Genomic DNA, 25051 nt, shown 5'->3' on the forward strand with positions numbered 1-25051 from the left:
TAATCACTCTATTTTCCTAGAGCCTCCTGACACACTAGAGATAACAAAGGAAAGTAATGAGCCACATAATTTTAGACACTAGAGCTGCAAATCTGAATATTATTTCCAAGAAATGTCAATAATATCACTGCTACTCAACCAACTATTTCTCTACATTTCCTGTCAGTCGTAGGTCAATTTATTTCGCTTCTGAGTTCTAGATTTTTATACATAATGTTCTTGCCTGGCCTGACAAAGAATCATAATACTATGAGTGATTATTGTCACTATTTTTTAAGGGTTAGAGAATATAATAGTTTCTTTATTGCTACATCTAACCTTCCTTCCCATATAGAGTACTTTCATTAAGTACTTTCATATTAGCTTAACTGTACAATAATGAGACAGGAATAATATAGAGAATCAAAACTTAAAGCTTAAAGGCAAAACTTTAAACTTAAAAAGAAAACAAAGATAAAACTTCTAATTTACAGAACTTGTCAATTCCTAAGAGATCTTAATTATAGCTGCCAATAAGCAGCAAAGTTTTCAATCATTGCCTTGTATTTCTCCTACATTTTTCAGAGACTAAAATAAAAAATAAATGCCTTAAATGTAGCAAGAAATGAGAAGCAAAAGGCAGAGATAATCTACATATCAACTGGTCCTTGAATACTTAATAGACAATAAAATAAACATTTTAAAAATGTACATTATCTGTTTGAATTCAATAAATATAACAGCAGCCTCTAGATTTCATATAAATTCTTTAAAATGATAAAACACATCAGGCCAGGTGTGGTGGCTCACGCCTGTAATCCCAGCACTTTGGGAGGCCGAGGTGGGTGGATCACTGGAGGTCAGGAGTTCAAGATCAGCCTGGCCAACATGGTGAAACCCCGCCTCTACTAAAATACACACACACACACACACACACACACACACACACACACACACAAATTAGCCAGGCGGACACCTGTAGTCCCAGCTACTCCGGAGGCTAAGGTAGGAGAATCGGTTGAACCCAGGAGGCAGAGGTTGCAGTGAGCTGAGATCGCACCACTGCACTCCAGCCTGGGCGAAAGAGCGAGGCTCCAACTCAAAAAACAAAAACAAAAAACAAACCACATCAAAGGCCCATTAACTGCTAACGGTATACTTTATCTTTAAATGCCACTTCTTCAAAATCTCTTTAGATGACAAGACCATTTTTACATTTAATTAATAAATGCTGGCTGTCTTTGATCAGATCATCTAGAAAGAACGACTTATGTCATTTTCTCCATATCTTTCTACTCAGCTCATTTTAAAAATTCTGCCTTTACACATTTCTTCACTTTCTGCTTACTCCCTCTTTTCTTTTTGGAAAGTGCTTATTAGCACATCCTTGTCTTAAAAAAAAAAAAAAAGACAGAGAGAGAAAGAAAAAGAAAAAGCAGAGAAGTGAACAGGGAGAAGAACAATTAACAGCTAAGGTTTTCAAAAAACCCAAGGGACAGGTGTAGCATATATTAAATTAACTCTATGGGGACAGAATTTATTTTTTAAATCAGGATGTGAACTTTGTAGCATTTTCAAAGCAACACAGTAAGCCACAAGAAGACAAGACAGAGGCTCCTTTGCATAAGCAGAATATTTGACCAACATCTTGTATTGCTGAACTTGATTCTCTCTAACAGGACTCAACATACTAATTAAATAAAAGCCATGTCATTTGGCATGTCAAAATAAAAGATGACATTGCATAAATAGTTACATATGTAGGACATATTACATGATGTGTAAGCATACAGATAATACATAAAGAGTCACTACACTGAAATAAACAGTATGTATATAAAATATACACTTAATTAGCAAATGATAAGGTTAACCAAATAGATTGTCACAAAAAATGCTTCTCTAGACACATGTACCAGATTTTAAAAACGTAGTTTTCTCTCAACAAAATAACTAGAAAAAAGGAATGGCAAAAAATGTCTTTCCCACCATTAAGCACACAAAAACCAAAAAGCCTGCCGCCACTTCCCTCTAAGCACTCCACTGAATCATGCATATCAGCTAAAAACGATAATGAATGGAAATTTGGGTTAATAAAATTAATCTCAAACAAGCAAGCTAAGTGATTGACTTACAGGATCAGCTGGTGCAATGTTAGAATCAAATTGGGTCAGAGTTTGTGAGCTTGAAGAGCGTTCACTAAATGTCTCCCACTGCTGAACAGACAGAGGAGAGACAAGTCAGCATGATGAGAAAGATGGAGTAAAAGATCACTGGAGAAGATTTAGCAAAGTAATTCAGAGGTTGCACTGCAAGTTGTGTTTCATAGGTTTAACAAAATTCAGTAATTTCTATTTTTCCATCAACATTTTATATTTATTCTGGGTCATCTTGTAATGTAAGGTGAGGAGCTTCACAATCAAAAGTATAGTAATGATTTATTGCAATCTCTATGGAAGAGATTTAAAGCCTTACAGAGTTAAAATAAAACACAATACAGGAACAAAGTCTAAGTGATATAAATGTCCACCAAGTAAAAATGCTAAAGAGGCATGCCTTGACTAAAGAAAGAAAGAATAACATCGAATCCTTCTTTGAACATTCAAATGTTAATGTACTGATTTTGTGATCCTAATGAATCAAAGTTTTGTTCAAAACAAAGCAAGTCAGTGCGACTTGCCAGTGCGACCCCTGAAAGATGATTCTATTATGTACGTGCACATATTTTACACATATGTATAGATATTTAATAAAATATAATTGAGATAAAATGCAAAGAATTCTGGAATTAATATATGTAGAGCTTATGTCAATCTGTAGCAAGTCAACCCCTGCAATCAGCACTACAAACAGGGCCATGCCAGACCACAAGACAGAACTGCCAATCAGACACCCCCGCTTCCCCACTCCCTACCCCATGCTAGAAAAATCAGAATGCGGCCACAATGAGAGCAAATCAAGCATCTGAGCATGAGTTATATACAGATGTATTTTGATATGAAATACTACTCTTCTAAAAGAGGTACACAAAAAAAATCATACCTCTTAAAACAGGTGGAGTGATAAGTCAATATTAATTACAGTAAATTCCATTTGTTTTGGAGATCTTAGTAATAAAATGGTATAGAATTTTTACATTAAAATTGCATTAAAATTATCATTTAAATCTGATTCTTAAGAATTATCAGTTATCCGCTAAAGAGGAAAAAACATCTACACACATACAATGTATACACACGAATATTTACACAAAGACAAAACTACCCCATAAACCAAAATCCTCTTTGGGAAAGTATATATTTTTATGCTTCAAAGTTCAACTTACTATTTAAAATAGTGACATTTAAGTTGAGAAGATATGTAAAAATTAAATATTAGCAAATGAGCACACTGGTGAAAATTACCTACAAAAGCGGCTAATACAATAATTCAACGACTTTTCCTACAGATTAGTTTTCATATGAAAATTAAGATATTCTGAGAAATACTGATCCAAAGTATTTCATGAATTAAGAATCCCACAATAATTACTTTTATCATGCGGCATCACTTCAGGAAAGTTACTTATCAATATCTGTTAATATAATTAGTTTTTTCCTCAATAATTATTGTTACAGGGACACAGAAGGAAGTTTTAAAATCCGAATTATCTAACTGTGGAGAAAAGTTTACAGAAGATTTTTGCCAAAAAGAAGGTATTTACTTGTGTACCTCATTTGGGTGGCATGAAGTTTAACTTAGTTTCACAAGACTGCATGTAAGTTACCTGGAGGACAAAGGGACTCTCTTATCATCTTCATACTTAATTTTTAAGGGCTCACAGCTGTGGAACCAGACTACTGGAATCCCAGTTACGCTGTGCAAACTTGGGCAAGTTGTATAACTTCTCTGTGCTTCAGTTTCTCCATCTGTAACATATTATCTACCTCATAAGATTGTTCAGAGGACTAAAGGAGTTAATACATATAAAGAGTTTGTTTTTGTATTGTTTTTTAAACAGAACTGACATATCAAAAGTGCTCCATAAAGGTTAGAGATTATTAGGGTCATCTCCTATACTGTCTTATCCGTAACCACAGGTGCTAAATAAATCTATGTTGAAAGATTACTAGTGCTTTCTGGAAGACAATTAAAATGTAATCTGAATTCCATATCCTAACTAGATATTTTTAGAAATATCATTAGATGTCTCAAAATCAATGATTTATTAACATTTTGATTTTTCACATATCAAAAAAAAATTATGACATTCATGACCTCATTACCAAATACTATAAATAAAACTTTATGGGAATATTTAAGTAGGGAAAATGCAAGTACTACTACCTGAATTTAGAAGGGACTTCCATTTCTGTCTCTAATGATCACATACGATTTTATTTAGAATGAACATGGGCTTTAGATTTGAGATGCTTTAGAAAGAATGTTTTTATTTACAAACTGATATCAATGGAATACAAATATTCTTTTAATGTAATACTGGTTTTTAAAAAAGACACAAGATGAATAGATGCAGCAAAAATAGTAGTGTCTCAACAACAATTACCTTACTTTCCATAAACCCTCTCTATTAGCAAATTCTTTCAAGGTGTAATCCCTTCATCTAGAAAAACACTTGTATTAATGGTTTTGCATCCAATAGTAGGATGGATGGTGTGATGTTATAATGTCTCAGACACAAGTATCTTGGCTGCAATTATGTCATAAAGCAGGAAATAGTACAAAACCACCAGTTAGTTCTGTTTTCCAACTGTCCAAAATTATTAATATCTAGCATGCTCTTTAATCCAGCATTTTTCTGGCTTTAAAAGGCATGGAAAGGACAGAAGCTTAAAACTTCTTCCTGAAAGTGAACAAACTTTTGTATTTTTAGCATTTCCTACATGCTACAAAAAGAAAAAAAATAAGAAAAAAACGTAACTTGTTCACAAAGAAAACTGCTCTAATAGGCTACAGCAATGGTTTCCAAATGGAGCTCTCCAGGGCATAAAATTTAACAGAGGGGCCTAAGCAGGTGTTTTAGGGGAGGCAGGGCCTCAGGTCCTCTTCCCTTATTCTGATCAGTGGCCCTTTTGATGCTTTACATAATGGAATTTCAAATAAATTGGGGAACAGTGCATTTGTCCCAAATTCCATTTTGCATACTGTGCTTGGTCATATATGACACATCTTAATGCAGTTAATATGGCTAAACATTCTATATTGAAGAAAACTAATTATACAGAGTTTTCAGGTTGTAAAACATACTTTCTTCATATGGAAACTGAATCAGTCACTTATTTTATCATTTCCAATGCTAAGATCCCAAATGTACTATTACATACCTTGTTTACAGGACTGAGAAGGCAGTGTGACACAGTGGATGTGGCAGTTGACTAGATATCAAAGGACTTACGTTCAAATCCTAGCTCTCGTCCCTCACTGGATATGAGATCTTGGCCAAGTCATTTACCTTTTGATGGTTAAACTTTCTGAATCTGCCTCTCTAAACTCACAAGGTTTTAATGGGGATAAGTGGTGGAAATCAAATGACAGAATATATACTTTGAAAACCTCGAAAAAGTCACATAATTACAAACATTTATCATAGTATATCTGATATGTTCTCTCAATTATGCATGCATGCTGGAAGAGACAGACTGAAATTACCCTCTTTGGAACATCTTACCTTAAAAGAGTTAACTTTTAATGAAAGAAAAGGAAAGGTTTGCTAACCTCACTGCTCTGATTCAGCTCAGGCCATGTCTGGTTTAGTGATGGCATCGATGGTGACTTGCTTGGAGGAGCTTCAGCAGGAGAGCCTGAATAACCTACCTCACCTGGCTGATCCCCAACATCTGCAATTAAAAAATAGAGAAATTCTCTATAAAGACTACATTGTAGTTTATTTTAGGCATATTTACTTATTAAAAAAAAAGCTAACCGATGATTTTCATAAGTAGTAATATACAATCTAAATCTCCTTTCCTCATGTTCTCAGAGTAAGCATTTTAACAGACATTACTTATTCCTGCTACTTATGGTCTACTCAAAACCACAGCTTTTCATGAAAATAAAATCTAGTTAGGAATAAAAAGAAGGTTATACATAATAATATTGCAATAGGTCACATGCTTTAAAATAATTTTCTGATAACAGAAATAAGATTTATACCAGTTTCCCAAAGTGTATTCTATTCCATGGAATACTCATCAGTAAGGTGGCTTTGAAAAATTAGGTTTTCTGCTCAAGTAAGTTTGGGGAAACAATAATTCTCTGTTGGAGCATCCGTATGCACATTTGTATATCAAGACTTGTGATGTCTCAAAGTTTAAAATAAGCTTTGTTTAAATCACTTTTTTTTTTTCCAGACACACATCCTTTTCATCAAATAAAATCCTTCAGTATTCCCTTGGAATATACTTTGGAAACTGCCAATTTATACTAATTCACTCATATATCCTCTACAAATCTCCCCTGTTAACAAAAAAACAGAACATACTTGCAAGGCACACAGCAGAAGGAGAGAGTCCCCAGCCACAGGAAAAAAGCAAAGTCAATAAGCCCTGTCTGAAACTTAACTTTTATTATTAAGCTCACTGGCACTTACAGACTTAACTGAGATAGTTACAAATCCATTATACTATTTCAAAATGGTTTTTAAAGTATTTTGAGGTATCATATTCTACTTTTAAGCATAGTTAAGCTTAATTTAAAATAACTCTAAATTATATTTAAAAACAGAAGGAAATTTCAAAGGTCACTAAACTCTCATTCCGATTCTTCCAAGCTGGCTTTGAATATAACCCCAGTCAACAGGGAGTACCTAATCGGTTTAGAACTCATATCAAAAATATCATTACAATATCATTGTGTCTGACCATGGGCAAGTTGAATGAAACAGCACCTGAGTTTCTCCAGCAGAAAGACAGCTGCCATTAAATGTTAGCACTATACTTCAGATTTCTAAATAGACATCCATATAATATAAGCTAGCAATGTATAGCTTTTAACTTCTCAATCTATTCATTAGTAAATCCTTTAAGTTTTAGTGCCTAACATAGGGCCTAATACATACGGGCACTCAGGTATTTACTGAATCAGTTGCCTTGTGTATTCTTTTTTATTTAACTTCATTCACCTTTACTGCCATTTTCCTAAGACCACAATTAAGTACTGACAGTTGAAAAAGTTCTCCAAATGTCCTTTCTGCTATTGTTACATGCCTCCTCAAAATATGTCCTTTTTACTTACCCAGACGTTATACCTTTATAATTATACCACATTGCAAGTTCTAATCTGCAGTCCAGAATTGTATTCTGATTGATTTTTGTTTTCTAAGATCAGAAATTATTTCTTTCTTAAGTCCTATATCTTCTCAATAGAAGTGTCTGGGTAGTACAGAAGTAGGAAGACTTCACATATTATTCTATGAAGACCTCAACTCAAAGTTCTTAGAGAAGAACTTATGAAAAAATTATTTAGGATAAACAATAGTAGCAAATTCCTCATTGGATAGTTTTCATTGGGAAAAAAAAATTATGAAACTTTATCCCCAGTGATAACAAAGGGAAAGGGAAACGGTAGCTATAAATTTGACAATATACTGAAAGTGAAAGTCTACCAGGAGAATAATAAAGAAGTATCTTCAAGGGATTCCCCAAAGCAGGTGAGTACTGAAGAAAATAAACAGAATTAAAACAGTATTAACTACAAGATGACTAATTTTCGAAAGAATTTATTTAAAGCAAGACTCTATTACTTTATTTTTAAACATCAATCTTAGGGCAATCTGCAAGTCCTGGTTGGGCTTTCAAGACCACAGTTCTCATGATTTCTTCTACTGACAAATTTAGGGCCAAGCTGTACCACACCCCCACCTCAGGGCAGTTATGATTTGGGACAGATTCTGGGAATATTTCTGGTTCACTGGTACAAAGCTGAAGTGGGTCTAGCTACTTGAGGCTGCAAAGTGAAATGCTAGTCACCCAAATAATTATACTTTACCGCTATTTCAATAGAGTTATTTTCCTAGAGTTGTAGACCTCAAACTGTGGACCACAGACCCCTTTCTAAGAGTCCCCAAGACTCTTTTAGAGACCTGAAAGGTGAAAACTATTCTTGTAATAATGCTTTTCCCATGTTGACATTTGCACTGAATCAAGGCAGTGGCGACAAAATATAGTTATTGTATTCTTCACTTACAGTTATTGTATTCCTTACCCCCCCCACATACATAAGCATTAAATATAAATAAATATGCATGCTGATCTCACTTATGAATGTTCATGAAGCAGTACAAATTAATTTTATTAAATCTCAGCCCTAAAAACACATCTTCCTCTATGTGTCAAAATGGGAAATACATACACACAGCATTTCTGCTGCATATGAAAGTACAATGGTTGTCTCAGAGAAAAGTACTTGTGTGATTCAGTTGTAAGCTGAACAAGCCACTTTTTTCGTGGAACACCATTTTTCCTGAAAGAACAGCTGATAATCTATAATAATTCGGACTTGGGTATCGCGCAGGCATTTTTTCAAAAATGAACAAAGTGAGCTTGTCATTTCAAGGAAAGCAATGTTTTCAGTATTTGTTTCCAATGGTTACTAATGACAATGCTGAAGGTTTCAAGGGAAAACTCAAATTTTGGAAAATGTATATCCACGTCCATAATCTCAAGAGCTTCCAGCACTTAAAGGCTTGATATGTTGTGAAATCAGCAAGTGCACTTTTTAAATATTTTATAATGAAAGATGTCAACATCTGAAAGATGTGTGTAACTCAATGAACTGATATTTTACAAATATCCAATGCATTACGGTATAAAATCAAGTTAAAGTACAAAAAAATGCATTAAAGTGGCTTCAGCTTCCACACTGCAAGTAACCTTTAAGAAATACCATTTGTGCTTTGATGTAGTACCAAAGAATAATTACGTTATCTGAAAAAGCCATGAAATAGTCCTTCCTTTTATTGTGTGAGGCTAGATTTAATTTGGAAACTTTTTCTATATTAGGCCAGATAGTAACTATTTTAGGTTTTGTGGCTATAAGGTATCTGTTGCAGCAATTCAGCTCCACCATTATGGTGCAAAGGCAGTCCTAGACAATTCATAAATAAGTGATGAGCACTGCTGTGTTCTAATACAATTTTTATGGACACTGAAATTTGAATTTCATACAATTTTTAACGTGTAATAAAATATTATTCTTTTGATTTCAACAGTTAAAAAGAAAAAATATTCTCAGCTTGTGGGCTAGTCAAAAATGAGCAGTAGGCTGGATCTATCTCACAGGGCTTAGTTTTTAGACCCCTGGTACACCTCAAACAAAACAACATATCCAACAGACAATGTGGAAGCAAATATGACAATTTCGTTGTCTTCTATTAAGACAGATGTAAAAGAAATTTGCAAAAATGTAAAATAATGCCACCCCTTTTACAATTTTTTCTTTAATTTTGGAGAATATGGTTATTTTCCTAAAAATATTTATGCCAATAGGTAATGGATTTGTTATTGCTTTTTTACATAAAGTAAAAACAAAAATTAATCAGTTTTAATTTCTAATAATGTAAGTATTGATAGATTTAACCCATGTAAACAAAGACTCTTGGGGTCCACAAATTTTAAGAATGCCTAAAGGGGTCTTAAGATTTAAAAGTTTGTTCCACATTGAAATAAACAACGACGACAACAACAACAAAAACCAACCAAAGAAAAAAAGATTTAAAAGTTTGAAAAATTGCTGTCCTAGAAAATCCAAAAATTGTTTCTGGGATAAATTAGCAAATTACGCATTGCTTCTTTCCTATGTTCTAGAAACCAAGAGTCTATGGACAACCATTCAGTCTAGAAATAAACTGTACCTCCTTCAACTTTGCTCCAAATAAGTACTCCAACAAAGAGCTTCCTGCCCACCCACAAATGTTAGTCTTTAAGACTGTATTTTTCCGGAGGCAGGGGTGTAGTTTTACTCTTACCTGATGCAGTGTTCCAACCTAGCCTCCTGCTGGAACACTGTGTCAACCCTGCCTCCCTCCTGTGGGTTCTGCTCTGCCCCTGACATCATCAGAGCATCAGGGCTGAAAAAGAAGAGCATGAGCCTAAATTATTCGTTAAAGTTAACCCCAAAAGGGCTGTTATGCAAAAAGTATTTCCACGTACAAAAGTGTGTCTGAAAGAGACAACCCAGTATGATCACACTGACCTACGGCTTATTCTACATTTGTTTTAAGTTTGCAAACACTGGAAGAAGTTTCACCTATCTATCCTTTCAAAGAATCTGGAAAGTTCCCCGATTCAATTCAGTACAGTGTACCTGCTAAACAACCTCTTTCTCAGAGCTTTGTTTTTATTCTAGCTTTGTAACCTACACATCCTAAATTTCTCTTATTTTCTTAGTATTATACTTGATATACTAAAAAATTGTCTCGAAAGTGACTGCTGGCTGTTATTAATCTTACAGAAATATATACACTCCCTTAAAGTCTTACAGTTTAAAACTTATTTTGCTTTCAAGCAGCAAACAAATCTAGAAAGTTATTCAATAATGAAGGTTCAATGTTCCAACCGCATTAATAACTTTATCAAGGCAAAAATAACTTTTATTTGAAGAGTATTATTCTTGTAAGAAAAAAATACGGAAAATGAAAAACAATCGAGTGTTCATGACTTTTACGTCTTCAAGGAAAACTACAAATGTTAACTTTTTCAATCATATTTAAAAGACAGGCATAAGCAACGCATATGTAGAAAGATAAAATTTAAGATGTGCTTTGTTTTTTCTTGAATGATATTATATGCATCAAAAAACTAGTAAGTTCTATTTCCAAAATGAACTCCACTTTTCCCCAACACTTCACAAAATGGAAACTTAGTAAGCAGACCTTATGAGGGTCTATGAAACTTATTCGGTAAGACTACCTTAAAAGGGGGTCTATGTAGAAAACTAATTGTTTTCAATTAAAACCAAAGGTTTAAAAAAATCAAAGTAAAAATGTGTCCAACAAGATTTGAAAAGAAACAAAATATTCACCCAAAATTCTTATTAAACTGAACTTGCTGAGTTTTTACAGTATTTATCAACATTTGACAGTACTGCTCAACATCTGACTCAATTATTATAGTTCAAAGAATATTACCTACAATATATAGGAGGTTCCTATTACCCAAAGATAGCTAAACATGGGAAAAAATCCATTTAAAGTTAATCCATTCAAAATAAATACTAAAATTCCATAAAGAGGAAAACAGTTAATTGGAGCTTTGTCTTAAAAATCTACAGAGGAAATAGTGGAAATGGAGTATAAAGAACAAAGAATGAAAGAAAAAGTGGTGGCTCATGCCTGTAATCCCAACACTTTGGGAATGGAAGACCGAGGCGGGCGCTTCACGAGATCAGAAGCTCGAGACCAGCCTGGCCAACATGGTGAAACCCCGTCTCTACTAAAAATACAAAAATTAGCCAGACATGGTGGCGCATGCCTGTAATCCCAGCTACTCGGGAGGCTGAGGCAGGAGAATTGCTTGAACCTGGGAAGGGGAGGTTGCAGTGAGCCAAGATCACACCACAGCACTCCAGCCTGGGCAACAGAGCAAGACTCCATCTTGGCGGGGGGGGAGGGGGGGTTGGGGGCGGGGGAGTGGTGGCCAGGGAGAAAGATAATGTTACTTTTTTGGGGGGTATAATTTGGTGGCAAAATTAAAAAGCACTAATTGAGTCAGTGAACATTTACTGAGGGCCTATAGGGTTCCAGGCTCTCAAGATCCAGTACTGAACAAGACAAGGGTACCATTCCCATGGAGTTCTCTAACAGAGGAAGACAGAGATGTTCATCTTTCATTCACTTTTGACTTTCATAGCACAATTGCAAAGGAAAAAGGTCACTTCTACAAAAAATAATTATGAGTATCATTAATTACTCCCAAGGACACTTACTAATCCGCTGAATTTGAAATCATAATCTTTTTTTTTAGAGACAGGGTCTCGCTTTGTCACCCAGGCTAAAGTGCAGTGGTGAGATCATAGCTTACTGTAACCTCGAACTCCTAGCCTCAAGTGATCCTCCCACCTTGGCCTACCAAAGCGCTTCTGGGAGCTACTGTGCCTGGCCAAAACCATAATCTTTTAAAGCCCCTGCTATTGCTATCACCCTCATAGAGTTTTTGCCCTTCAAGTATTATCTACCCTTGCTTGTCAATGTCTTTGTCAGGATTTGAGTTCTATTTACTTTGACCAATTTCATTAAATGGTGTATCTTTACTAATATCTGTAATTCAACTGTACTGATTTATCAGCTACAATAACCAAATATCTGGAAAGAAATGACACACGACAGAGAGAGACGGCAGGGTGGGGGGAGACAGACAGGGACAGAGTATGTTTGAGGGGGGTAGGAGTGGGAGGTAATTTCTTAATTAGAAAGCTAATGACAAGCATTAGTGCGTATTTTCATTATTTTTTCCTTTGCAACTAAGGGTACCTGAATAATGAATTTTCAGAAACAAAGATTCTAGGTTATTTGTACAAAACAAAGATATACATATAAGCATGTTCACTGCAGCAGTGTTTTAAAGATAAAGCCAGAAAACAACCCCAAAATCCATCAATAAGAAACTGGTTAAATTAAGGTACATCATATTATGGAATACCTTGAATCATAAATGTGATAGCTCTATATATTATTCTATTAGTCCATTTTCACATTGCTGACAAAGACATACCAAGACTGGGCAATTTACAAAAGAAAGAGGTTTAATGGACTTACAGTTCCACATGGCTGGGGAGGCTTCACAATCATGGTGGAAGGCAAGGAGGAGCAAGTCACATCTTACATGGATGGCAGGAGGCAAAGAGAGAGCTTGTGCAGGGAAACTCCCCTTATAATACCATCAGATCTCATGAGACTATTTACTATCATGAGAAAGCATGGGAAAGACCTGCCCCCATGATTCAATTACTTCCCACTGGGTCCCTCCCACAAACATAAGAATTCAAGATGAGATTTGGGTGGGGACACAGCCAAACCATATCAATTATAAAGTATAAAGATGTCCAAAATTATAAGAAAAAAAAATGAAGGATGTATAGTATGATTGCGTCTGTATAAACACCAATACCTGTGTGTAGGTTTTTATATATATGTTAAAAATTTCTGGATGAATATAAGAGAAACTCTTAACAGTGATTTACTTGCACCAAGGTAGTCTCAAATCTGAATTTATGTGGATTTCTAGTAAACTCTTCATGGAAAGTCTTCATGTGCCTTCTCTTCTCTGGCTTAAAAAAAAAAATTCGTGTTGGAAGTACTTCTCAGAGTTTGTAGATCCATGCAACGCACCCTAACAATGAAACATGTGCCCAAATCTACTGTGTAAAGTAGGGATCATGCAGAAGGAGATGGAGACAGGGAAGCACACATCCCTTTCCTTCTTTCAGCATCTCAGAGACTGCTGAGTTGCACATGTGAGCAGCGTGGTGTAAAGGTAGAAAACAGTTAAAAATCATTGGCTCAGTCATTTAATCATTTCAACAATGTGAATGTCTGTCTATTCCTGTACTCAATTTGCACCTTGCTAGGCACTGAGATATAATGAACAAAAGTGATCCAGTTCCTACCTTCCTAGAAGGCTCTAGTCTAGTTTGAGAGAAAGATATGTATCAATCACAGAAGTACATGTAAAATTGCAACTGTGCTTTGCAAAGGAGAAGATTCTTTAGATATTAAAATGTAGAGTACCTCAACGTGTTTGTAGCAGGTCATCTTAATCTTTTTTTTTTTAAAGAAGACAAACATTCTTAAAAAGCTAAATATTCTTTAATTCAGCTTCAGAAAGCTCTTTCTGCAGATGAATTTGTGTATGCTTTCTTTTGTAAGACAACAAAAATCAAGTCTCCCTTTCTATTTTAGCTGTTAAATTCAGTGCTGATGTTATTAAATATTCTAATTCAGGTCGACAGAAGTACTTCTGCCTATAAACCTTAGTAGTTCTATTTTATCTATGCATACCTGTTCAAGCAATTTTGGAAAAAATGCACATTTACCCCAACCATGTTTGCATGCCTATAGAAAGCCTAGCATGTTACTCCAAGGAGCTGTAACTCAAATGACCACTGCTCACCATCTATTTGCTTCTTAAGAGTTAAACTTTAAGTATAGAATATTTGTGGAACTAATGTTTCAGTATGTTCCAACATCATAAACCTAGGGTAACAAATCGCTGTATTTTCAAAGGTAGAAAAACACCAAGAAAAATATCTTCCTTTGAAAATGGCACACATGTAGAATTCATCCATCCAATATTAGTGCAGTGCCTGGCAAAGTTGTATGTTTTGAGCATACTACAATAAATAGGATACATTTCCCTTGTTTCAAGGAATTCAGAGTACAGTGATAGGGGAAAAAAAAACAAAACAGGATTTAGTGTGGTATGTTTCAGTAATTAGCATGTAGAAAATGCTATGAGAGATCAGAAATGAGAGAAACCACCTCTGCCTATAGTCAGAAAGGCTCCACAGAGGAATATTTACAATAAATTCTAATGTCAGCCGAAAGAAACTATTTGAGTATTACCCTCTTAACCGTGACCTTTTTAAAACACAGCTATTTTTATAATTTTTTTTTTTTTTAGATGGAGCCTCACTCTGTCACCCAGGCTGGAATGCAGTGGCGTGATCTCGGCTCACTGCAACCTCCGCCTCCTGGGTTCAAGCAATTCTCCTGCCTCAGCTTCCTGAGTAGCTGGGACAACAAGTGCACACCACCACACCCTGCTAATTTTTTTTAGAATGATTTTTATGGATACTGACGGACCCACAGTGTCACAAGACAATTTCTGTACTCAAAGGACCTTTTGTCATGTGAATCTCAGGTTTATGATAGGTGGAAGAAAAATGATAAGTTATATTACATCACCCCAGAATCAACAGAATACCAAAATATATCATTTGTAAATATGAAAAGCAGATTTGAATGTAATATAATACAGTGTGATCCAAATGTTTACAACAAATTTGGTCAGAAAACCATATGCTGTGAGGGGGGGAAAAACAATCTGGGTCTGTGATACTTTTAAAATTATATTTAGAGCAACAGTGCACAGATATACACAGGCAATAAAATCAGTCTGTCTTTGTTAAACAGATCTAACAGGTGTAAAATTAGACAAAAAGATAAATGCCCAGAAAAAAATTTCTTCCTGAACCATCAACCTTATAGATCCAATTTACAAAGAACTTTTTTATTTAAATTAAAGGAAAAATTAAATATATGCAAAAGCCAGATTCACTGACAAATATAACAGATGACAGAATCAGACAAGCCTCTACAAAATCACCTACAAGAGATTAAACTTCATTTAAATTAGTTTCTTGTATTATTGTGCTGTCGGTTTTCAAAGGCTTGAAGTCATATAAAAGCTCTAGGTCCAAGTCCAATTTCTAAATCAGTGACACTGAAAGTGTGAAGTTACCACATGTTCTTCTCTTTTGGTTACTATCATAGGTGTTTAACAAAGAAGTTGTTTTTATTTCTTAAGTAGGTAAATTAAAGTACTTTGAATCAAAATTACCTAATAAAGATACTAAGCTTTCAGCTCAAGTCAGAGGCTGACGCTTCACAACTAACTGAAATGATCCCAAAATCCTAGGATTATCATAGAAAAATGTGCTTAAGAAATTAAAATCAATGCCATATTTTTAGAATCAACCTATTCATTGATAAAAGGTCAGTGTACAATTCAGGTCCTGAAATGTGAATGGCATCAAATCCACATTTCAGGTGGAGAAACAGAAGGGAAAAATACAGTAAATGATTAGAACTTGCCCAGGGTCACAGATTAAATTAGCAAAACTAGAAGCACATTCAGATTACTGACTCCAAGGAGACTGTTCTCTTTGTGACAGTAATTTCATGCATCTGATTCCTTCCGCGTAATTTAGACAACTAAGTCAGACCATGTATATTTTTAGGTTAAAGAGATGCTGCCTGATAGATAAATGCCCATTTGAGAGCCAAATTCTATTTGAACTTCCCTTTTAAAAGTATAAAATTCTTTCCATCATCATATCCAAATGAGAGTATAGATGGAAACACTGAAGACAATAATTTATTTTAATTAGGCTCATTAAGAATTAAACATTAGGTTTCCTTTTATTCATTCAGAATTTAAGAAAAATTTACTAATTTTTAGCCCTTGATACTCTTTTTCTTTTTAAAGAAAGGTCCAGGCTGGGCATGGTGGCTCACGCCTGTAATCCCAGCACTTTGGGAGGCCGAGGCGGGCAGATCATGAGGTCAAGAGATAGAGACCATCCTGGCCAACATGGTGAAACCCCATCTCTACTAAAAATACAAAAATTAGCGGGGCATGGTGGTGCGTGCCTGTAGTCCCAACTACTTAGGAGGCTGAGGCAGGAGAATCGCTTGAACCCGGGAGGTGGAGACTGCAGTGAGCCGAGATCGTGCCACTGCACTCCAGCCTGGTGACAGAACGAGACTCCATCTCAAAAAAAAGAAAAAAGAAAAAAAAAAGAAAAGGAAGAAAGAAAGGTCCCAATAAATATGAACATTTAGCATTCTTGTTAACAACACAGCATTCTCTAAAATCATACACAAAAAGTCCAGATTTCTTTAGAGTCTGCAGGAGAGAGCTTGGTATTTTAAAGAAAAATACTTACAACTGTAAAGGTCTAATGATGAACCAAGTAATTTCCCTTCAACAAATTAAGATGTATTAAAGAGAAAAATGTTTATAATGAAGATGGGTTACTCTACCCACTCGAGACAATATATATCACAATTAAAGGATAGCAAAATAACAAGACACTGAAATGCTCTTCAAATCTCGCCAAGTCACAAATACAAAGGTAAAATAGTGGTATATATTACTCATCTTTATTTTTAAAAATAGACTGAATAAGACAAATTCAAGCTTGGCCCATACATCCTATTCTGATGACAAATCTATGTACACTTGATGAAATAGCTAAGCTATTAAGCTAACGTTAACCTCTATCTTGATTTTTCTTTCAGAATCAAGCATTATGTTTATCAAGGCATGCAAACAGCTCTCTTCAGCTCCCAATCTTACCTGCTGAATCTTCCAAATCAATCAGTTTGGGCATTAAGCTTTCAGGAAGTTTTTCTGGTAAATCATAGCCATTCTTCCTAGCAACCACCAGATGAAAAGCAGCACAAAACTCATCCAGTGTCAATGCACCATCTTTATCAAAGTCTGAGAGTTCCCTAGAAGATAAGTTTATTGTGAATATAATCACATTCTGCTTTGGATCCTTTTATTTCTCAAAAAGAAGCAAGAGAAATATTTTCCATGAGAAAGTGCAAGAACTCAGTAATTATAAAAATCCCATACACAGAAAGATGTGTAATATAGCACATGTAGCAAAATGTTACCTCCAGAATCTAGGTGGTAGTATATGAATGCTTATGGTACTCTTCTTTAAGCTTTCCTGTGTGTTTGAAATTCTCTAAAAAGCCGCCCCAATAATTAAGGTCACCAAAAAGAATGACCTATAATTCACATGCATTTTTAGAAGGCATACGTAATAAGTTAGTGACATTTTTCAAAAGTCTGTTTTTATGTTATCAAAATTCACCATGTATGTACTTTATTTTTTGTTTTTATTTTTTTTGAGATGGAATCTCGCTCTGTCACCCAGGCTGGAGTGCAGTGGCACGATCTCGGCCCACTGCAACCTCCACCTCCCGGGTTCAAGCGATTCCCTTGCCTCAGCTTCCTGAGTAGCTGGGATTACAGGTACGCGCCACCATGCCTGGCTAATTTTGGCCAGGCTGGTCTCGAACTCCTGACCTCATGTGATCCACCTGCCTTGGGCTCCCAAAGTGCTGGGATTACAAGCGTGAGCCACCGCACCCAGCTGACATGTACGTACTTTAAATCACTAAGTAGAACTGCAAGGCTTAAAACAGAAATACAGCCACTCCACCTTGCTGTCTATGCCCTTTCCTAGATACAGACAACCACTTTTGTCTTTATTGCCTTAAACTATAAATAGCATGCCTATATTACTCGTTTTTGAGTTTTCAGTTTTAGGTGTTATCTACCTACCTTGTACTACAGCACTCTATGCTACCAAAAACCTATTAAAAATGATTTAGAATATAGAGAAATAACATTGATACACACTGGAATTAACATTTATGTTTATCTGATAATCGTTTTTTATTTATTTTTGAGACAGAGTCTCACTCTGTTGCCCAGGCTACAGTGCTGTGGTATGACCTCAGCTCACTGCAAACTCTGCTTCCTGGACTCAAGCAATCCTCCCATGTAAGCCTCCCAAGCAGCCAGGACTACAGGCTTGCACCACCACACCTTGCTAATTTTTTTCTTTTTAATAGAGATGGGGTTTCACCATGTTGCTCAGGCTGGTCTTGAACTCCTGGGCTCAAGCAATCTGCCTGCCTTGGCTTCCCAAAGTGCTGGAATTACAGGCGTGAACCACCACACCCAGCTTGTGTTTTCTTTTTGCTTGTTTTGTTTTTTTGAGACAGAATCTCGTTCTGTCACCCTGGCTGGAGTGAAATGGCACAATCTTGGCTCACTGCAACCTCCACCTCCCAGGTTCAAGCGAATCTCGTGCCTCAGCCTCCCCAGTAGTTGGGATTACAGGCATGTGCCACCATGCCCAGCTAATTTTTCTGTAGAGACAGGGTTTCACCATGTTGCCCAGGCTGGTCTCAAACTCCTGAGCTCAGGTAATCCACCTGCCTCGGCCTCCCAAAGTGCTAAGATTACAGGTATGAGCCACCGCACCTGGCCCTGGCCTGTTTTTATAAAGTAATTTGTGATTACACTTTGTGTTCTAATAGCCAATTCGAACCATATTCCAACACAGCTATTCTTAAGTCTCTGGTTAAATGGAAGCTAACACCATTCCTAAACTTATGGCATGGTATAGGACTTACTAAACTTGATAAAAAACCAATGGGATAAATATAACCATGTATGTGCAAACTAACTTTTATCTCATGCATTATGCTAGCAACAAAAAAAAAGCTGATACAGCTTAAAGAATTTTAGCTCTTTACAAAGAACTACTGTATCAGTATCACTTATTTCTTTTCTGCAGAATAAGAGAGAAGCTGGCTATTGTAAGGCAATACTGAGTTCTTTGACAGCATTCTTGAAGGGGTTAGTTGTTTATTTTTTAAGGCTCTAAAATCTATCTGCTAGAAACTCCTTGGAAGCAACCCAGTTACCCAACTAATGATATACCACACTTACCAAATATGAGAAAGTTCAAGAATAGGAAGTTTTGATTTTGTAAAAAACTCTTTAGCTGCAGATCCTGAAATATTAAAACAGTGTTGTTTAATGTTATTCTGAACTTACGGATCCATGAACAGAATGTAAGAGTCTTAGACTTTTTTAACTGGGAAAAGATATTTTTAATATGTGAATATGTCATGTTTTTGGCCCCCAGTGATTATAAATTCTTTTTAGACAAATAATCTGATAATTATGTTATAATTAAAATCTATGACCAATAAAACAATGTCTTTGAGATTATGAAATTGAGATTCTCCTGTCCCATCTAGAAGAACTTCTGTTTTCAACAACTCACCTGGAATAAATCCGTTTAGATCAGGCTGAATGGTTTTAAACTGATTTACATAATACTGTCTTTGTTCATCTGTTATTTTCCAGGGATCATCATAACTACTGGATTGCCTACGAATTTCAATGGCAGTTGTAGCTGATGCTACAGTTCGTACTGTTGTCTGGTCCTGTAATGAAACATTTTTTCCTCAGTACAATATCTACCTACATGATTGTATGGACCAAGATTGCTAGGTTATTTATCTTTGAAAGTAAAACTTGCTTTTTGTGTATATTTAAAATGTAAAACCACATATCTGTTACAGTCAGATTATTGGATATGTTTTTGCACAATGATTATAGAAACGAGTAGAATGACAGCAATTATGTAAGCAACAGAAAGTTATGAAAATGTGCTAAGAAAGCCAAGCAAATATATTTCCAGATGCAGAAACCTTTCAAAACTTCACTAGGGAATCAGAAACAGAAATAAAATCAGCTGAAACATTCCAATGATAACAGATTTGAAATGCACAGAGCAGAATTTTGCTTTTAAATAAATGAGTGGATTTGCATTTATAAAATCTGCAACAGCAAAATATAAAAACAATGACTGGAGCAATACTCTGAATGAAGCAAATAAAAATGCAATACCAATAAAATGTCACACCTGGACAGAAGCAGGATGCATGGTTAAAAGAGTACTGGTTGGTGGAGTATCTGCAAAACTGACCCAGTTTTCTTGAGGTGGAGGTGGGGAATGCCCTGACCACACTGCATCACCAGCAGAAGAACCTATAAGGAGAATGGGTAAACATGCTGACTCATGTTTGAGGAAAAAAGTTACTAGGAAGTTTTCTTTCCAACTCTTACTCTGAAGAAATCTAACAATTTCCAAAATGGAATCTTTTCTGTTCAATTAGAAATTATATCTCATTTAAATATCTTCAATTATTTTGTGCTCTCCTTGTCAATAAAATTTATGTAATATATACATAATATTCTGGGAAATAATTATTCATTTTACCTTTAGAGAATCTGGTATCCATAAACTTGTCTAAACATCATAGATACACATAAATGCAATTACCACTTTTCAAAGCAATGTATCCACTTACAAATTTCCATAGTTGGTTTTTGCTTCTATTTAACTTAAACTTACAATTAAAAACTATCTGGGAGGCAACTCCTGAAGGAATATTATCAAGTTTCCTTCAATTTACAACCCTAAATAATTGTTACTTTCAAAAAATCTCTAAGCCAGGTTCTGTGGCACAAGCCTATAATCCCCACCTACTCAGGAGGCTGAGGCAGGAGGATCATTTGAACCCAGGAGTGCAAGACCAGCCTGGGCAACACAATGACACTCTAATCAATCAATCTCTAAATACCTGATTGTGCTTCACCAAAGGGAGACCAAAATGGCCCAGGTCCCGCAAGAGGCCTCTCACTATTCCCACCGCTGGGATGACGGCTGTGCTTCCTCCATGTGTGTGGAGAAGTTGGTGGGGATTGCTGTGGTGAAACTACTGGGGATGCAGGTTCCTAGAAAAGAATATTATTTTAAAATTTTAACTTTAAGGAGACATTTTAATTATTAAGCTACCAATAAGAACCTTAGTGAAGCATTTGCACAGGGCATCAACTGCTAATATTTACATGCATGTGATTACCTGTGCATCTGCAGATGTACGAGGCTGAACCGTATCATGGCTTACGGATCCCTTTTTCACTTGCCCCCTGCCAGGTGGTGGGGGAATTACACCAGAATACGACCCTTGATTTTCAGAATCTGAAGAATATGAGGCTGCATGGCGAGATTCCTGTTCATTCTTTGAAGCAACAAATCTTGGCAGAGGAAGGTCCTTTACTGTTAACCACAAAATAATCATTACTTCAAAATAAAAAAGGACATATATATTGAAAACTAAAATAAGACATGAATTAGATATTAGAATTTTTGTAAAAATGGATACAGAAACAAGAGGCACAAAATGTCTATCACCACAAAATTTGGACCATCATCTCCCTTACATTATTTAGGGAGACTCTTACCTAGAAAGAAGTAATAAAACCAAACTGTCCTTCTAATGAGTGATAACAATGGCTACATCAAATGTCTACGTATGTTTGGCCCTATACTTGCCACTGAATATTTATTTCACCTCGTAACCACAGTACCCCTGCAAAGCTCCTATTTACAGATAAGAAAACTGAGGCTCCATGATGCCAAGGTCATGCTTGTAGTAACTGACAGTTAGGATATAAACCTAGATCAGTCAGACCCCAAAGCCTAGGCTGCTTCTACTCACACCGGGTCTTTAAAGTAAGATTTTAGACCTCTAAGTAAAACACAGAATATGTCACTAAGTCTGAGACTAGATTTAGAAATTTTCATGGCAGAAATTCCTAAAAATACCTTATTGTTCACCCACCAAAAACATGGTACAGAGTATTCCATCTATCCACTGTAGTCTGGCTTATGGCTCTCCTACAGCCAGATATTCTACATTCAATTTTAAATAGAGGAGAAAGATGAAGGACTGAGAAACTGTTTGCAGGTAAATAAGTGATACTTTTAGACCAGAAAAAATACAGCTACAAAATCATTTCAGAGGAAAGCGTACTTACCTCCATTACATGATTACTTTCGTCTCTCTTTAGGACCTCCACATGAAGGAAGGAAACTATTAAGCTTATTCAATATACATGTAAAAGAATTCAAAATTACCTGAAAAGAATGTAAACTCCCAACACTAGAAGAATGATGTGTGGCAAACTAGAGGTCCACAATGAAAACCTCTACTGACCAATAAACTAAACTGGTACTTAAAACTATTTCTACAAATTCTGATATTTACAGAATTTTACAGAAATTTTTCTGTACAGATTATTTTTAAAATCTTAATTTTTTTCTTTCCCCTTTACTCTATGAAAATGAAAGAACCCTCTGCATTTAAGTGCCTTTCTTTATAGAATTTCTATCTTCTTTCACATCAACAAGCCTCTAAATACTTGAAAAACAAATTATCTGATGTAACACTTTGATATGGTTTGACTCTGTGTTCCCACCCAAATCTCATCTTGAATTGTAATTCCCACATGGGAGGTGATTAGATCATGGGGGCGGTTCCCCCATGCTGCTCTTGTGATAGTGAGCAAGTTCTCATGAGATCTGATGGTTTAAATGTCTGTGGCTATTCCCCCTTGCTCTCTCTCTCTCTCTCTCCTGTGGCCACATAAGATGTGTCTTGCTTTCCATTTACATTCTGCCACGATTGTAGGTTTCCTGTGGCCTCCCGAGCTATGCAGAAGTGAGTCAATTAAACCTCTCTTGTTTATACATTACCCAGTCTCAGGGATTTCTTTATAGCAGTGTTAAAATGGACTAATACAAACTTGTAATGTGGTCAGATGTCTATAACTAGATTTTAGTCTGCCAATATTTTAATATTGTCTCTTATCGATCAAAAAGTTTAGGTTAACTGTTACTTCTTAATTTCAACTGAAGCCTCCACAGCCTTCCCAAACAAACAAACAAACAAAAATACAAAGTATAATGTTGTTTTATTGGAAATGAAGAACACAGGGACGCTATACATGAAGATGGTCGCTGTAATTTATCATTTACCTTAATAAAACTATTCGCCTAAAATATTTCTAAACAACTTTTGGTAAATTAATTCTTAAAAATTGCCATTTGAACAGTACATATAGTCAAATACAGATGAAGTACATACACTATGCCGTAATACAGGTCAGACATATTTTTCTAGTATTTTCAAGTGAGAAATGCAAGGTAGTGGGAATAAAGTCACGACACTTCACTCAAGGTCACAAATGCCACTATGAGATCAGAAAGACACAAGAGTTCTATTGACTTGACTTCATTTATAATAGAAGCCTATTTTCTTTCAGTTACTAGTGTACTCTATATTTACCTGTATTTATACTTTCCACTCTTAAAGGGAAACCAGACTGGGCAACAGCTACAAGTTTCAAAGCAATGTAGAACTGACTTCTTCCAAAATAACCAAGTCTTGTTGCACCACAAAGCTCCATGATCTATAAAATAACATAATGTTAACATTAAGATTCACAACAAAAATCTCCCTTCAAAAATAAGCAGCTACCCAACTTGTTTGTAACATCTCAAAATATCTATCTAATAGATGGTATAATACTCACAACTGACAACCAACTTCCTCAAGTTTCAGGTTCATATGTTTACAAACAAAAAGTCACTGCTTTGCAATAAGGTCATCATTCTCCTATTTATCAAAATCCATATGATTAGCAATTTTCTTAGAATAAATTTTTTGTTACGAGTCACATTTTTAAAGAAACAACGTACCACCCACTCTTATTCATAACCACTGCACATACAATAGGACCATGTGACTAAGAGACTATTATGCAGCCATTTAAAGTGACGGTCTTTAAATGATATAACAACATGGAAAAATACTAAGGATTTATCAAGTGGGGAAGAAAGGCAAGATACCTAATTTTAACCACATAAATACAAATTTGGAAACTATTTTTAAAAAGTCTATCACGATTTTTTCAGATGAGATTGAGTCGGGTTTTCCCTCTTATTTTCCAAATAATATGGCTACACTACTCTTCTTTAAAACAAACAAAATTTGTCTTTTTTAGAGCATGAAAGTGTTCAAGGATCTACATTAATCATTCCAGTCTTTCAACAAGTATTTCTAGACTTGCTAGCACAAGTAAATATTAGACTCAAAAAATAGGATTTCAGATTACAAAATCATAACTCTAAAAGCTGGAGGTTTCTACTATGCAGATATTATAATCTTATCTTAAAATAAACACTAGGCATGCCTGTTGTATCTTTTCAAATAACACAAACTTTTGTACAGAGAGAGCAGTTTTAGTCTATTTTTCCATAACACTCAAAGGAAGATAAGGTATCTGAGATGCTGTGGTATTAAGTCTGAACAAAACTATTCACAGGACTTCAAAAAAAGGACCTATTAACGATTAAGCAATTGTATCACAACAATAACAGCCATTTATTTACATACACAAAAAAGAGTCATTTTTGCTGGCTGACCAGCACTGGAAGAAGTTCCTGTTCCTGCCACTAAGGAGCATGTCCTTCTGAAGAAATGTAAAAGGGCAAAGAGAATAACAGGCAGGTTAACACCATCAAGGGAACTATGAGGAAAAGGGGAGTTTAAAAAGGCAAGGTCATGCAGCCCCAATCCTCTACTCTTCTGCCCACTTGATGCCTCTTAGAGGATCATTACATATCTTAAATACTTTTGTTTATATAACCATGCAACTAACATATGCCAGGTATATGCTAGACAGAGGGAAGACCTAAAAGGAGATCACAGTATGGTTTGTTGACATTTTGGGAAGATACCAGGGAAATGGTTAGAAATGAGGAGGTAGGGTTCAAGAAGGGAAACAGAATCTCAATGCTGTTTTAATTGGTATTTATTAAAAGTTTTATATTTGTTAGCCATTTGCAT

General features: G+C 35.5%; 1 protein-coding gene across 13 annotated transcripts in view; it reads right to left on the bottom strand.

Annotated features, from left to right (window-relative positions):
• Positions 1–25051, bottom strand: part of REPS1 (RALBP1 associated Eps domain containing 1) — an 85302-nt gene that overhangs the window by 19076 nt on the left and 41175 nt on the right. For 4 of the 13 annotated variants that reach the window (XM_034962948.3, XM_008953050.5, XM_034962950.3 and 1 more), the window contains exons 2-10: positions 23489–23612; positions 21221–21417; positions 20939–21092; positions 20218–20342; positions 19573–19735; positions 19233–19296; positions 17055–17209; positions 5695–5816; positions 2115–2195 (exon numbers count right to left, since the gene is read on the bottom strand). In XM_034962948.3, coding sequence (XP_034818839.3) covers positions 2115–2195; positions 5695–5816; positions 17055–17209; positions 19233–19296; positions 19573–19735; positions 20218–20342; positions 20939–21092; positions 21221–21417; positions 23489–23612 — 1185 coding nt within the window. The remainder of the gene's footprint in view (positions 1–2114; positions 2196–5694; positions 5817–17054; positions 17210–19232; positions 19297–19572; positions 19736–20217; positions 20343–20938; positions 21093–21220; positions 21418–23488; positions 23613–25051) is intronic. The other 9 variants (XM_034962952.3, XM_063605475.1, XM_034962951.3 and 6 more) reach the window with 4 other exon arrangements.

This window comes from Pan paniscus, chromosome 5, assembly GCF_029289425.2.
Source record: "Pan paniscus chromosome 5, NHGRI_mPanPan1-v2.0_pri, whole genome shotgun sequence".
NCBI classification, from domain to species: domain Eukaryota; kingdom Metazoa; phylum Chordata; class Mammalia; order Primates; family Hominidae; genus Pan; species Pan paniscus.